Source organism: Clarias gariepinus, chromosome 22, assembly GCF_024256425.1.
Source record: "Clarias gariepinus isolate MV-2021 ecotype Netherlands chromosome 22, CGAR_prim_01v2, whole genome shotgun sequence".
Classification (NCBI taxonomy): domain Eukaryota; kingdom Metazoa; phylum Chordata; class Actinopteri; order Siluriformes; family Clariidae; genus Clarias; species Clarias gariepinus.
In genome coordinates, this window is record NC_071121.1 from 28,527,501 (window position 1) to 28,541,507 (window position 14,007).

The 14,007-nt window shown below is 42.1% G+C and overlaps 2 protein-coding genes across 2 annotated transcripts; one reads left to right on the plus strand and one right to left on the minus strand.

Annotated features, from left to right (window-relative positions):
• Positions 1–230: 230 nt before the first annotated feature.
• aimp1b (aminoacyl tRNA synthetase complex interacting multifunctional protein 1b) lies at positions 231–6,046 on the plus strand. Its single transcript, XM_053482214.1, has 7 exons — positions 231–315; positions 1,716–1,820; positions 1,922–2,035; positions 3,651–3,809; positions 3,898–4,127; positions 5,045–5,213; positions 5,700–6,046. Exons 2-7 carry the CDS (start codon positions 1,718–1,720, stop codon positions 5,864–5,866), a joined length of 942 nt encoding a protein of 313 aa, XP_053338189.1. The 5' UTR covers positions 231–315; positions 1,716–1,717; the 3' UTR covers positions 5,867–6,046.
• A 288-nt stretch (positions 6,047–6,334) lies between these two features.
• LOC128510159 (dickkopf-related protein 4-like) lies at positions 6,335–8,088 on the minus strand. The gene is made up of 4 exons (XM_053482215.1): positions 7,965–8,088; positions 6,988–7,138; positions 6,749–6,868; positions 6,335–6,657 (listed from the first exon to the last, which is right to left on the minus strand). The coding sequence occupies exons 1-4, from the start codon at positions 8,076–8,078 to the stop codon at positions 6,335–6,337; spliced, it is 708 nt and encodes a 235-aa protein (XP_053338190.1). The 5' UTR covers positions 8,079–8,088.
• Between the last annotated feature and the right edge of the window lie 5,919 nt (positions 8,089–14,007).

The window sequence follows — 14,007 nt, forward strand, 5'->3', positions numbered from 1 at the left end:
TTATACCCGTATATATATTTCCCAAACACAGAGCAGCTGGGATGAGAACTATTCAGTGTGTGTGTGTGTGTGTGTGTGCGTGTGTGTGTGTGTGTGTGTGTGTGTGTGTGTGCAATCTGATACCAACAACATGTGCTTCAACTTTTCAGATCTGGAATGCTGACTGTGTGTGTGTGTGTGTGTGTGTGTGTGAAAGAGAGAGAGAGAGAGAGTGTGTGTTATGTGTGTATGAGGTGTTCAGTTGCAAAGCTTCTTTCCTTTGGTTCCTCGACACTGCTACACGTTTCCTCAGAGGCTGGGTACAAACTCACAGAGGTAGCCACACACACACACACACACACACACACACACACACACACACACACACACACACAATTCAGTTGGATTCTTAACAATGTATGCGTTTGTTCTTGGTTAATTTTCATGTATGTCATTTGTCTTTACTATCTTCTGGTGTGTGTGTGTGTGTGTGTGTGTGCGTGTGTGTGTATGCGTGTGTGTGTGTGCAGCAATTGTTTACCTAAACAAAAGTAGAGATCATTCGGTTTGACGTACAGTTTGTGCTTTAAATGTTCTTGATAATTAAAAGTAAACTGATGACGTCATCGTCCGTGTCCTAAACCTTAATCTGCACCACTGTCTCTGAAATCATCACTCAGTGTCTTTAACCAGTGTAACCAGTCACGGTAACCAGTGCTAGTCTAATCTGGTTTACAAAACTACCTTTAATATAGTCAGGTATTCTTAACTAGCTAAGAATTTTATTTTACACACATTTGTGTTTCATCCTGAGACACGTTACTGAGACACGTTACTGAGGCAGGGCCAGGGGGCGCTCACACTGCGACAGTGTGTGTGTTACTCACTACAGGGCTGGAAGGATTCGTCCTCGTCTTGTCAACAACTCGAGGACACTAAACTAAAATGATGGACGGCTTTATGATGGACTAAAATTATTAAACACTGGACACCAAACCAAACATATTGGACACTGGACACTGAACTGACATGATTGGACACTGGACACAGTATTCAAGTAAACAAATCGCATCAAAATAAACCTTTAGTGTACACACACACACACACACACACACACATCACATCCGTCCTCTGCAGCCGGTAAGAGTAGCGTGGACACTCAGGCACGGATCTGCTCACATGACCTGGTCCACTCGAAAAGGCGGTCTCGAGTGTGTTACTGTGTCCTCAGGTCCGGTTTGAATCGGGTTTGGAAGAACTGAATCGAACCTGAACGCGAGTGACATCAGTGACATCAGTGACAGTGTGGAGTCCAAACTCCGCTGTGCTCTTCTGCCCCCTGCTGTATGGGAGTGTGTGTATGTGTTCTGATATGCAGGTGTAGGTACAAGTCAATAATGTGAATGCTGTCCAGGGGTGTGTGTGTGTGTGTGTGTGTGTATGTGGGAGGGGTAATAGGTTTAGTAACGAGGTCCACACCCCCGAGAGCTGAGAGTGAGAGACGGAGGGCAGAGACAGTCCAAGTGTGTGTATTTATAGTGCTGTTTGGCACGGACAGGTGGAGGGTGACAGCTGCAGTGTGTGTGTGTCTCTCTCTCTCTCTCTCTTTCTCACACACACACACACACAAACTGTAAAAAATCTTGTATTCTCATTATTTCTTCTCATAACTAATTTAATATCTGTTAATTTTTTTTACTTGTCTTATGGTGTGTGTGTGTGTGTGTGTGTGTTAGAGATGGCGGGTGCATCACCTCCCAACCCCACATTCGACCCCAAAGAAGAGAAAGAGATGATGGAGTTCTTTAGCCAGCAAATACACATGTTACAGGAAAAAGCTAGTAAGACACACACACACACACACACACACACACACACACCAAACCTTTGGACACATGCTTCATGTTTTAGTGTGTGTGTGTGTGTGTGTGTGTGTGTGCAGGGCTTCAGGCATCAGTGCGAGAAGAGAAGAAGCTTCTGGTGGAAAACTCTAAGCTGAAGAAAGACATTGATGATCTAAAGAGGAAACTGCAGGACACACAGAAGAAGAAAGCCAGTATGAAAACACACACACACACACACACACACACTTTCTTTTAAGAACTGACCTGACTTTTAGCTCTTACACATCACTGTGTGTCATAAGCACTTGCTTCTTAAAGGTCCTACACATCCCATTTTTCATTAAATGTTAATATGATCTTTAGGGTCCTAATGAAAAGTTTGTATTATACGTTAATTTAAAATTCAAAAGGATTGTGTAAAAAAAACACCACTTTTAACTGGTAAAAACTAGCTCTGTTCTCAGCAACCTGTTTCAGTACATGCTTATTTAAATGCTTATGATCTCTGCTGAGCCCAGTTCTGTGGGGCGTGTCTTCACAACACACGTGGGGTATAGCCACGGGAGTGTAGTCCAGTGCGGGCAACGCTTTGGACTGCATTACCCACAAAGCATTGCCCACAATGCAGTGCTTTGTAGGTAATGCAGTCCAAACTGGAAAACTATGGAATATAGAGCCCGAGCCTGTTTTCTTCAGTAGTTTTTGGTTTGATTTAAGTACGGAACCTACGCGGAAGTTTGTAATATCGCCTGACAACGCAGGAATTAAAAGAATGGACATGCATCGACCCGTTTGTCTTTCTCATCACTGCATGGGCATGAATTAACGGGCTGTTGCGCTGCCGCGAACAACAACAACAACATAAAGCGGAGAAGCTTACTGAGAGAGATACGGACGCGATGTGTTTACTGATGTGTTTACATGACTTCTTAATCTTCGACAGACATCGTTATAAACCATCTAACGTTACAAAGGTAAGCATAATATAGTTTTCCGACTACGTACACAGTTTGCAACTAGACAATCACCTCAATGCATTGTTTATTATAAACGGGCGATTAGGGATTATATAGAGACGGATGTACATAGAGAAGAAGCCATAACCATGTTCTATGAGAGTATAAGTTAACTTACACTCCGCATTCATCGTGATTATTAGAAAAGGCGATCTGCAAAGAGTCATAGTAAAATAAATCACACTCACCGAGCCTGGTGAAGATGAAGCAGGAGCACGAAGCGTTAGTACAGATCCATTTTTTAGGAGCAGCTTCCTAGTAAAACCTGCTTTATATTGACCCGCGTTTATAAAGCAGTCTGGTGAAAAATGATTATCACAAACATGAACGCATTTAGGTAAATCAGCGGGGACGTTAGCTTTAAAAACTAAATTCAGCCACTGCGTCCTCAGCGGCTCAGATGTCGGTAGTGAATGACGACTGCTGTGTTCACTATTACACCCAACAACTGTACACAACACTCGATTAGGCGACATTTTACTCCAGCGGCGAAAAACAATGGCCGACAGCTTCTTCTCACTCGGGGCGGGTCTTTGCTAAAACACCAGTGTCAATCAACTAGTGTAGGAGCGGCCTCTTGTGGTGTGGCGTCACATCGACAGGCATTTGCGATTGGCCTGATTTCAGAAGGGGGATGTTACTGTAATAAACGAAAAGAAAACCACTGGGCGGCTCTTTATCATCGTAGAGTGGTTGTGTACGCACTCTCCTAACACACAGTTCAGTCCAAAAAGCTTAAAATAGTGCATGTAGGCCCGTATGACCCCTTTAAGTTAAGCTGCACTTTGTGTGTGTGTGTGTGTGTGTGTAGTGAAGCTCCATCAGGAGAGATCTCTGACTGCATCAGTAGCTGCAATAAAGGCAGCCATCAAAGACGTTCCTGCTCCACCTGAACCCGCATCTGCAGCTAAACCTCAAAGAAACAACTCACACACACACAGTGAGGGGAGACGGAGGAGAGACCGCCGAGGTAAAACACACACACACACACACACACACACACACACACACACTGTGAACCTGCAAGTGTATCCTCTCCCTGTGTTTACTGTTGTCAGGGGTTCAGGAGGGAGTGGGCGGAGCCTCTAGGGGAACTCCTGATGCACTGTGTAGATTGGAGCGCGACCCGAGACCTGACGTTTCCCGGTTGGACCTGAGGATCGGACGTGTTCTGGCGGTTCGAAAACATCCCGAGTCAGATTCCCTTTACGTACAGGAAGTGGATGTAGGAGGCTCCTCCCCCAGAACTTTGGTCAGTGAACTGGCCAATCACGTGCCTCTGGAGAAGGTCAGGACCAGTGTTTGTTAATGCTCACATAAACACACACACACACACACACACATACACACACACACACAAGCCTCTTCCACCTTGAGAATCAAATGCTGGAGTTGAATCTGTGCCCCAGCTGCTCCCCCTGGTGGCTGAAATGAAGTTGCAGTCTGGTGACTTATAATGCACTCTGGTTCCCTGCAGCCTTTATCGTTCCCTCTAAGCAGGACAGACCTGCTGGAGTGGACCACAACGGTCTGGCAGAACGTGCTGATGGATCTTCAGCCCATGCTTTTATTACCTCTGTAGAAGGAGCATTTTAAACTGCACACTAGAAACAGTGTGATGTCACCCATCCTACATGTCCACTAGGTTTCAGTGGCCGGTTACTGTAGGGTGTAGGGTGCAGTGGAGGACAGTTATTGTCCCTTCCTGTTCTTCTTCCTGCTCCTCTTCCTTTCCTTCATCTTACCCCTTTTATTGCTCCTCTTCCTGCTCCTCTTCCTGCCCCTGTTCTCCTTCTTGTTCTTCCTGGGAGTGCTCACAGCCAGCCCTATCTCCTCGTGGCTCCACCTGGTGGTGCAGAGTGTTAGTTCTGTAGACGTCACACTCCTTGGGCAAATTAAACTGATAGCATTGATTTTGAATTTATCTGGTTATGGCTTATTTTTGTGATTAAGACATTTTGTTTCATGTTTTTTCTTCATGTGTTCGGCGCACCCCTTTCTCCACGCGTTCCTTTTATGTTTTTCTCGATGCCTTCAGCCATCCACAGATGTTCAGCTCTTCCTTCAGCTCTGCTTGTGATTTGATGGTGTAACAGGTTCAGTCTGACGGTGGACTCTATTGTTCTGTGATGTTTACTCACTTATAGTTTTAAATAGAACTGGCTTATGTTTGGTAATTGTGTGTGTGTGTGTGTGTGTGCGTAGCTGCAGGACACTCTGGTGATTCTTCTGTGTAATGTTCGGCCAGTGAAGGTGCGTGGTGTTCAGTCTCAGGCTCGAGTGCTCTGTGCTGTCAATCAACACAAGATGGAGCCTTTAGCCCCGCCCACTGGAGCTCAGCCCGGAGACAGAGTGACCTTTCAGAACTATCCAGGTAAATGTACAATAACTAACTAACTAACTAACTAACTAATTAATACATTACATTGGTGTTTATTATTCTTGCATTTGTTTGTATACTTTTACAAAAATAAATTTAAAGATCAGATAAATTTAATATTTATAGTAATTTTTGTTTATTTTTTTAGATTAAACGTTTTTGGTGTGGGTTTTATATTACTATTACTATTATATAACTATTAATGTTATATTTAAACAAATGAACTTAAAGTTAAAGTAAAATGTTTATAATTTCATTTGATTAGATTTTTATATTTGTAATTAGTATATTAAATATACTATATAAATATACTATTTAATAAATTAAATATATTTTATTAAAAGTGAACGTACTCAAGAACTCTAATAGAATTGTTAATTTATCTGTTTGCTTTGTTTATATGTTGGGACATTAGATTTTGTGGTTGTTTAATTACCTGTCCTTTTGTTTGTTTGTTTGTTTGTTTGTTTACACATGGAGGTGAGGCAGAGAGAGAGCTGAACCCAAAGCGGCGTGTTTGGGAGCGTTTACTCCCTGACCTGCGTATCGACGGAAGGGGCGTGGCCACGTACAAAGGCGTGGCCTTTGAGGTCAGGGGGAAGGGTCTCTGCAGAGCGCCTACTATTAGCAACGGCGACATCAAGTGAAGGGCAAAAGTCATCGCCATGGTTACCAGCAAGTCATGTGTACAGCCTAATAAGGACATTAATAATAAAACCATGTGATCAATAACGCTGTGAGTTCTACAGTTACACTGCATCTATACAGGGAATGTGTTGTTACCATGGTAACCATCAAAAACAGTCATGAGTAAATAACTTCTGTACAGTTCAGTCAGGATGAATAACTCAACTCAGCCGGGTGTTACCTGAATTATTTTTACATTTATTGTATTGTTTTTTTGAGAATTTAAAAAAAGTGATATAAAAAACATACAGTATAAAACACTTACAGGGTAAAGGTTAAAGGTCATCGCCATGGTTACCAGACGGCAGCAGTAACACACACACACACAGAGCTGTACAGTTCTCACTCACATCCTAAAACATTACTGACTTTCTATAAAACACACACACACACACACACACACACACACACACTCCTCTGCCTGTCTCTCAGAGTAGTTGGCAGGTGTGTAGTCGGACAGCAGCAGCGGCAGCTTGGTGTGTGTTGGTGTGAGTGCTGGTGTGTGTGTTGTTGTGTGTGTGTGTGTGTGAGTGTGTGTGACTCTGCGCTCTGCACTCGAGCCCGGCTGAACAGGGACACAGCTGGAACAGCTCCAGCATGTGGCCCATAGGTGTGTGTTTCCAGCGCCAGGGGGTGGAGCAAACCTGACCCTCCTGAGGCTCCGCCTTACACACCCGCTTCCATAGGTGACGTGCACAGCACAGGCCACGCCCACAATCTGCTGAGCGCACACACTTTGCACCTAACTCACCTGCAACACACACACACAGACACACACACACAACATTATAATGTTTTAATTCTGTTTAATAGTTTTCAGACATATTGACACACACACACACCTTTGCGTAGTTTGTTGCGCTTCTTGTTTGTCTTTAGTTGTGCAGCAGTGCTGTGGACTCGACTCTTCAGTTCTGGAGTGTGTTCTGCTAACACTCGTGCTGAAACTCGACTACACACGTCTGTGTGAGAGAAAAAGCAGGAAAACTCTTTCCGTTATGAATCCTGACGCACAGCCGCATTGGGACAAAAGTTCTTTTCCACATGTTGTGGGTTGTGTGTGGAGTCTCTGTACACTCACGGTTACGACACTCGTTTCCAGGACAACACATGCGGTCTCTACGGCAACGCCTCGCCCTTCTCTTACAGGGTGAACACTGCGAGTGGGCGTGGCCCGGCGCCTGGCAATAAAGTCTCAGTGCACATTCGCTATCTGCACTGCAAAAGTAAGCCTTAAACACACACACACACACACACACACACAACATAGTGTAATATTATATTTTTACATCATCTATTCATCTTCAGTAACGCTTCATATCGATCCTGGATCAGGGAAATATCCCAAGAGCACACCTCCAGCAAGAGGTATGAACACACCCCCGATGGGATGCCCGATCATCTCACACACACACAAACACACACACACACACACACGCACACACACGCACAGAAACCTGAGTTTAGGAGAGCTGCACCACCATGACATTCAGTATAGTCCAATCTAATCCAATCTAATATAATATAATATAATATAATATAATATGATATAATATAATATAATATAATATAATATGATATAATATGATATAATATAATATAATATAATATAATATAATATAATATAATATAATATAATATAATATAATATAATAATCACTGTTTTAATATAACACTCACTATTAAACATGACATTATAGTATTCAAAATTTTACGTACAAATAAAGATTTAAATTAAACATTGTGTAAATTAATAAACAATACTAATAAATAATACAAATATTACAAAAGATAATATTTTTACATACCAATATACCTTATATAATAAATAATATATATTACAAATACAAATAAATGAATAAATCATGAGGAACAGTATAATAGTGTCAGAGTAAAATCGAATGAGCTGTTATTGTTTTTCACTTGAATTTATTATTATTTGAATGATTGGAGAGTGTTTATAATCTGTAAATTGTCTAATCTATAAAGCTTTAATGAGCCTCTTAGCCTTGATGCTCACAGCGCACGCCTGCCCCGCCCTGGCTCTGCGTCTCTTACCTTGGACAGGTGCTCGCGGGTCCTCGTGACTCCGGTGAAGCGGCTGTGCGGTTGGCGCGTGCTGACAGAGAGCACCGCGAGCAGCGTGCAGAGACACCACACACACACACGCATGATGTAAAACAAATACAGCTCGCGGAGATTCAGGTGTTCGTGTTGACGGTTAACCTCAGGGATGTTTCTCACATCACCAACACACACACACACTTTCACACACACTCACACACACACGCTCACATGGGGCTACACTGTGATGTGCTTGAGGAGCGCGTGCATCCTCCACCTTCAGCTTCAGTTTCAGCTTGTCACATTTTGACAAATTTGGCCACACACACACACACACACACACACAATGTGCATTTCACACTGCATGTTAACTCCCACAGTCTGCTGATTTGCAAGTGTTGTGACTGTGTGTGTGTGTGTGTGTGTGTGTGTGTGTGTGTGTGTGTGTGTGTGTGTGAGAGAGAGATTATTCTCAGTCAGACGGTAATCCCAGGTGACCAGGTGAGTCTCTGTACTGTAGACGGGTTAACAGGTAAGCAAGTGTTTGTAAACAAGTTTGACACCAGTCACAAGTGAGGATGGTGGGGGGGAGGGGGGGTAGACCGAGTCTACTAGTCCTTACTGTCCTTTTGCGTTACGGTGGTTTACAGATGCCACTGGCTGATGTTGGGAAAAGGGAAGAAGTGGGACAGAAAATAAAATACATTAGGTTTCTCATTTCACCTTCCTAGGGTTTTATAAAATAAACATCAGCGTGTTGTGTTACAAACAGACGTGCGGTGTTTCAGTCAGTGATGTAAGCAGTGCGGCTAAATAATCTACACAATGTCTGAGACACACTGACTCCAAGTGTCTGTTTCTGTTTGTGTGTGTGTGTGTGTATACAGAGGTTCACATCAGTGTAGCATTACCGCACAAAACCAGATACCATTTCATTACAGCACAGCGCTTACTTCATGATTATGATCCGTTATTGTTAGCACACTATTGTTAACAAAGACCCGACGGCACACAGCGACTCGGTATCGGTGACACACTGCGTGATATCAGTGAGAAAAAATGCAGAAATGACTTAATCAGGGCTGAGTGAAAAGTTCACAGCAACACAAAGTGAGCGGAACAACAAAACGAGTGTTAGCATAAACACACGTGTGTTAGCAAAAAAGTGTATAAAGGATATTGTCAAATTCCCAGAGTTGTGGGTTTAAATTTGGGTTCAGCATTGTGTGTGTGTGTGTGTGTGTGTGTGTGTGAGAGAGAGAGAGCCAGTTTGCATGGTCTCCCTGTGGTTGGTGGGTTTCCTTCCACAGTCCAAAGCCTATGCACTGTAGGCTGATCGGCTGTGTGTGTGTGTGTGTGTGTGTGTGTGCTTATGCCCTGTGAAGGGTTGGCACCCCATATACAGTACCCCCCCGTGACCCTTCAGAGTATAAAATAAAAGAATATTAGCATATGCAGAATATTAGCATATGCAGTTCATTCCCAATCCACCAGAGGGTGCCCTTCCATATGTTCTTAACCTTCTTTGTCTCTTACCACATTATCTGTAGAACACACTTGCACCTTGCTCATCTCCTCACTCAGCCCACCGACCCTGAGAGCCCGACCTTCTTCACATGTCCTGGGAATGACAGCACTTTGTTTGAGTAAGATTATCTGAATTTTATCACGGTCAATGTTTTACACTGGAAAAGTTTAACTAGATACTTCACTTAGATTGATCTAAAATCAATCGTAAACATTCCGAGCGCCCACGCTTGTTATGGCTTAGTGGCGTGAGCAGAAGTTACACATTTAATGTTGGAATTCTAACAGGAGTAGACAGGAAATTAGTTTAGCCTGCTAATGTTACCAGTGTGCTAATAGGTATAGCTAGCTAATGTTACGGGTGTTCTAATACTTATAGCTATAGGTAGACCTACAGTACCTACATCTACTTGACCATGTTTCAGACTTCAGTGAGGCTCAATTTGGTATTGATTAGAAAATGTATTTTTGTTATATTAACCAATTTGTTGTAGCTAAATGTGGAATCTTCAAAACTACCTAGCTTTATTCGAACACCTTCTCATTGGCCATGTCAGTTCCTCTGTTTGTAACCCATTTTAACTCGCATGCCTTTAAAGAAGTATGTAGCTGAGTGGAGTAGTGATAACACTAACAGTGTAAGTAGTGATAACACTAACAATGGCGTCTTATCTCTGTGAGAATCTGTGACAGTGATTGCAACACTCAGACCAGGCACCGCCACACGACCGTTAAAACCTGCATCCTGTTAGGGTGTTTAGAAAAGTTACTATTGTTAGCTAAATTTGCTAATTCATGATCTAACCTAAGCTAACAATTATTAAATTAAAACCATTGATCAGAGTTTTCGTATCCTGTAAGTGTACGGGGTAACGGGGGTGTATGTGGAGCCTGTCCCAGGCACAAGGTGGGGTACATCGTGCATGGTTTCCAACCAGCATAGGTCTCAAGCACACACGCTCACACATCCAATCATGCAAAATTAAGAATTTGGAAATGGCGTATGGGTTTGCATGGAAAGAAACCGGAGTATCAGGAGGAAACCAACAAGGAAGAACATGTAAACTCCTCAAACACAACATGGGGATTCAAACCCTCGTAGATCTCGTCACATGGATGCCCCGTGTGTCTCTTTGGGATGAGTCTGGTGTCTGGGGATGGTTTCACTCTGAGACGGTTCTGGCCTCGACTGGTGTTCGCAGCTGTTTCTCTGAGGGCTTGACTTGGTTGTAGTTGCTCGATAGTTCAGGACTGGAATTTCCTACCCGAGTCTCCAATAACTAACTCTTAGTTTGTTTAATTGTTTATTTAGGTTTGCAAGTAAGCAACTAATTTACAGCTATTATATTGCAATTTTTTTGTATTGTGCACAAGCTGGCTAGCTTAGTTTAGCCATAGTTAATAATTAAAACAGTTACTGCAGTTAAATTTAATTATTAAATAGATGTACAGTTACAGTTAGACTCCATGCAAACTAGTTAATATTAGCCCAATTAGTAATTCACTAAAAGAGTTAACGCTAATAATGGGCTAGCATGTGCTGTACAGTCTGAGGCAGTGTCCAATTTGCATGCATTATTTGTATAGCTGCTTTACACACACACACACACACACACACACACTGACACATTCAAACACTTACAGCATGTTAGCGGACTACGTCCTGTCCAAGATATTTATAAATCGTAAGTGTTATGTGATTATATGTTTCCTGGAATTTTAATGATATTACTGTACGTTTACAATGTCCACAGCTCCTAACACACGCTGAAGTTCCACACAATCAACACAAGGTTGCGCTAAAGTGTACTTAAAAACATGACTGACTTGTTTCTTTTGTACAGTTGGATGAGTTTATATCACATACAGAGGTTCAGTACTGAAGTGCAGAGAACACAGTGGAGGAAGTGTCTTCTGTTTTGATGACTGAGGTGATCATTTTCATCTGAAAAAAAAAACTTTTTAAAATTTGTATTTTGTGTTATTGTATTTTTATTGTGTGCTGTTACTCAGTGTATCTGAGGATCACACTTACATTTCATTATAAACAATAGAACACTGACTTGTTTTCAATGAAACCTTCTTGAAATCTGACGTTCACAAGAAGATACTTCATCTAATTGCTATCGGCTGTAAACTACCATCAACTACTTTGGATGGCTCAAACAGACGTTCCCATGAACCTCAAAAGCAGCATAGAGAGGCTATGTGAAGGTGCTGTGAAGGAGCTCCATCATGTCAGAGACACTGTAGGTTGATGATTCCTGCATCATGATCCACATACACTTCTACTCTGGGGAGAACACTGGTGGAACACTTGACTGCCCTGTTGGGTCCTCGAGCAAGGCCCTTAACTCTCTCTCCTTTAGGGGGCGCTGTACCATACTGACCCTGTATGTACATTGAACCCAGCATGCTTACGAGTGGGTATACGAGAAGAAAAGAGTTTCACTTGGCTGTGATGTAGAGTAATAACGTGACTCATGAAGCATCGGCAGAAAGAACGCAGGAGTTAAACACAGCTGGCTGTAAAACAACATCTGGTTTATTTTACATCAGAGAGCAGGAATAAATGTGTGTCTACACAAACCTATAGATCTCTGTGTATGTTGAAAATGTCTCCTGGACCTCTCTCTCTTCAGTATATATCTCCGTCTCCTACGTGTCTCTCCTGCAGGTCTATCTCCTGTATGTGTCTCTCCTGCAGGTCTATCTCCTGTATGTGTCTCTCCTGCAGGTCTATCTCCTGGACCTCTCTTTTCTGGTTGTGTCTCTCCTGTGGCTCTCTCTCCTGGACGTTTCTTACCTGTATATGTCTCTCCTGTAAGTCTCTCTCTGTTACATGTCTCATCTGTAAGTGTCTCTCCTGTGTGGGTCTCTCCTGTACCTCTCTCCTATATGTGTGTCAGTAAAGACCTTCACCAGGATGTTTTTCAGATTCTCACGCTATCTCGGCTCGGGTTTGCTCTCTAATCCAGGTTTGTAGGAAAAATAAAAAATTTTTATTATTTAATTAATTGGTTGATATTATATATTAATTATTACTTTTATTGCATTTTCTATTCTTATTGTTTTACCAACCACTGGCTTGGCATGTTGCTCTTTAGCATATCTCTTTCTATATATAATTTTCTATAGAAACACACCCTCATATTGCTTGAAGTGTGTGTGTGTGTGCGCGTGTGGTTGCCTGCTTGAAGAACAGGATCTGACTCACATTAATACACTGCATGCTTTCTGACGCATTCTCTGTGTGATAAGGCTAACTGAGAAGTGGGCGGAGTGAGTGCAAGTGGGCGTGACTTCATACCATAATGAATGACGTCGAGGGAACGGCTCAGGCAAAGACAAACTGTGCACTAGGCTTAATTATAGTCAATGCAATAATAATAATAATAATAATATAAATAATAATAATGCAAGAATGAAATATGTAATATAGTTATTGTAATGTTTTATGTTTAATTTCATTTTTTTCTGTTTTCTGTGTGTGAGTGTTTTATTTGTGCATTATAAAGATTTATAACATCATCATCATCCTCTGCAAAACATTGATCCTATTCCAGAGTGATGGGCGTGTCAGGGTGAGAAGGGAAGGACATGAAGCGATGCTCCCATCATGCATAGTGTCCACTGTACAAGCCTCTGGAGACAGTGTTATGATCTGGGGTTGATCAGTTACTCAGGTCTAGACTCAGTAACGTTATGGGGCAATAAAATGAAGTCAGCTGACCACCTGAATGTACTGAACCACCAGAGGATCACATCTATGGAGGGTTTCTTCTTCCCATAAGGAGCTCCACAGAGTGTGAGAGAGCGAGTCTGGGAGCGCGAGGAATCACTTACACACATGAACTGGACACCACAGTTTGAGCTGTAATCAAAGTCTACGGTGACTGAATGATATTTTAGAGTGTGTGACTTTGTTCCGGCAATGTATATTTAGATTAGATTAGATTCAGCTTTAGTGTCCCTGTGTGTCGTATATGTACAAGTTCAATGACATGCAGTTAGCACCTATTTCCAATAAATAACAGATATATTAATATAAATAATGTTCTGGGTTGGTATGTACAGTGGTTTGAGTTCTTATGTACAGAAGGTACAGTAGGTATTATAAATGTACGGTAACATACAGTATATCTGTACAAACATTGTGCAATGGTGATGTCATGTATATGAGCATATCCATATATATAGATGTGTGTACAGTACAGTATGTACAGAATGAATATGTAGTGCAATAGTAATAAAACATTATTATACAGAGTGCAATGTATATGATAAAACTGTGCAATGTAAGTGATAATGAAAGAGACATATATGAGTTATTTATACATTTGAGACAAGCACCGGAGCTCTGAGTGGGTGTGGTGTTTAACCAGAAGTGGGCGTGTTTTTGAGACACAGGTGGGTGTTAGCAGCAGGTGAAGGCTTCAGATTCCTATTCGGTCCCTGTGGGTGTGGAGTGAGCAGGAAAACACCAGGCAGAAGCACACACACACACACA

What these genes read in the sequence shown, in the direction of transcription:
- LOC128510159 (XM_053482215.1), bottom strand. Translation starts at nt 8,078, where the DNA reads ATGCGTGTGTGTGTGTGGTGTCTCTGCACGCTGCTCGCGGTGCTCTCT. An exon ending in TGGAAACGAGTGTCGTAACC is followed by an intron (nt 6,869 to 6,987) that starts GTGAGTGTACAG and finishes TCTCTCACACAG; the next exon opens with ACGTGTGTAGTCGAGTTTCA. An exon ending in GCGCAACAAACTACGCAAAG is followed by an intron (nt 6,658 to 6,748) that starts GTGTGTGTGTGT and finishes TGTGTGTTGCAG; the next exon opens with GTGAGTTAGGTGCAAAGTGT.
- aimp1b (XM_053482214.1), top strand. Translation starts at nt 1,718, where the DNA reads ATGGCGGGTGCATCACCTCCCAACCCCACATTCGACCCCAAAGAAGAG. An exon ending in CACACAGAAGAAGAAAGCCA is followed by an intron (nt 2,036 to 3,650) that starts GTATGAAAACAC and finishes GTGTGTGTGTAG; the next exon opens with TGAAGCTCCATCAGGAGAGA. An exon ending in GACCTTTCAGAACTATCCAG is followed by an intron (nt 5,214 to 5,699) that starts GTAAATGTACAA and finishes TTACACATGGAG; the next exon opens with GTGAGGCAGAGAGAGAGCTG.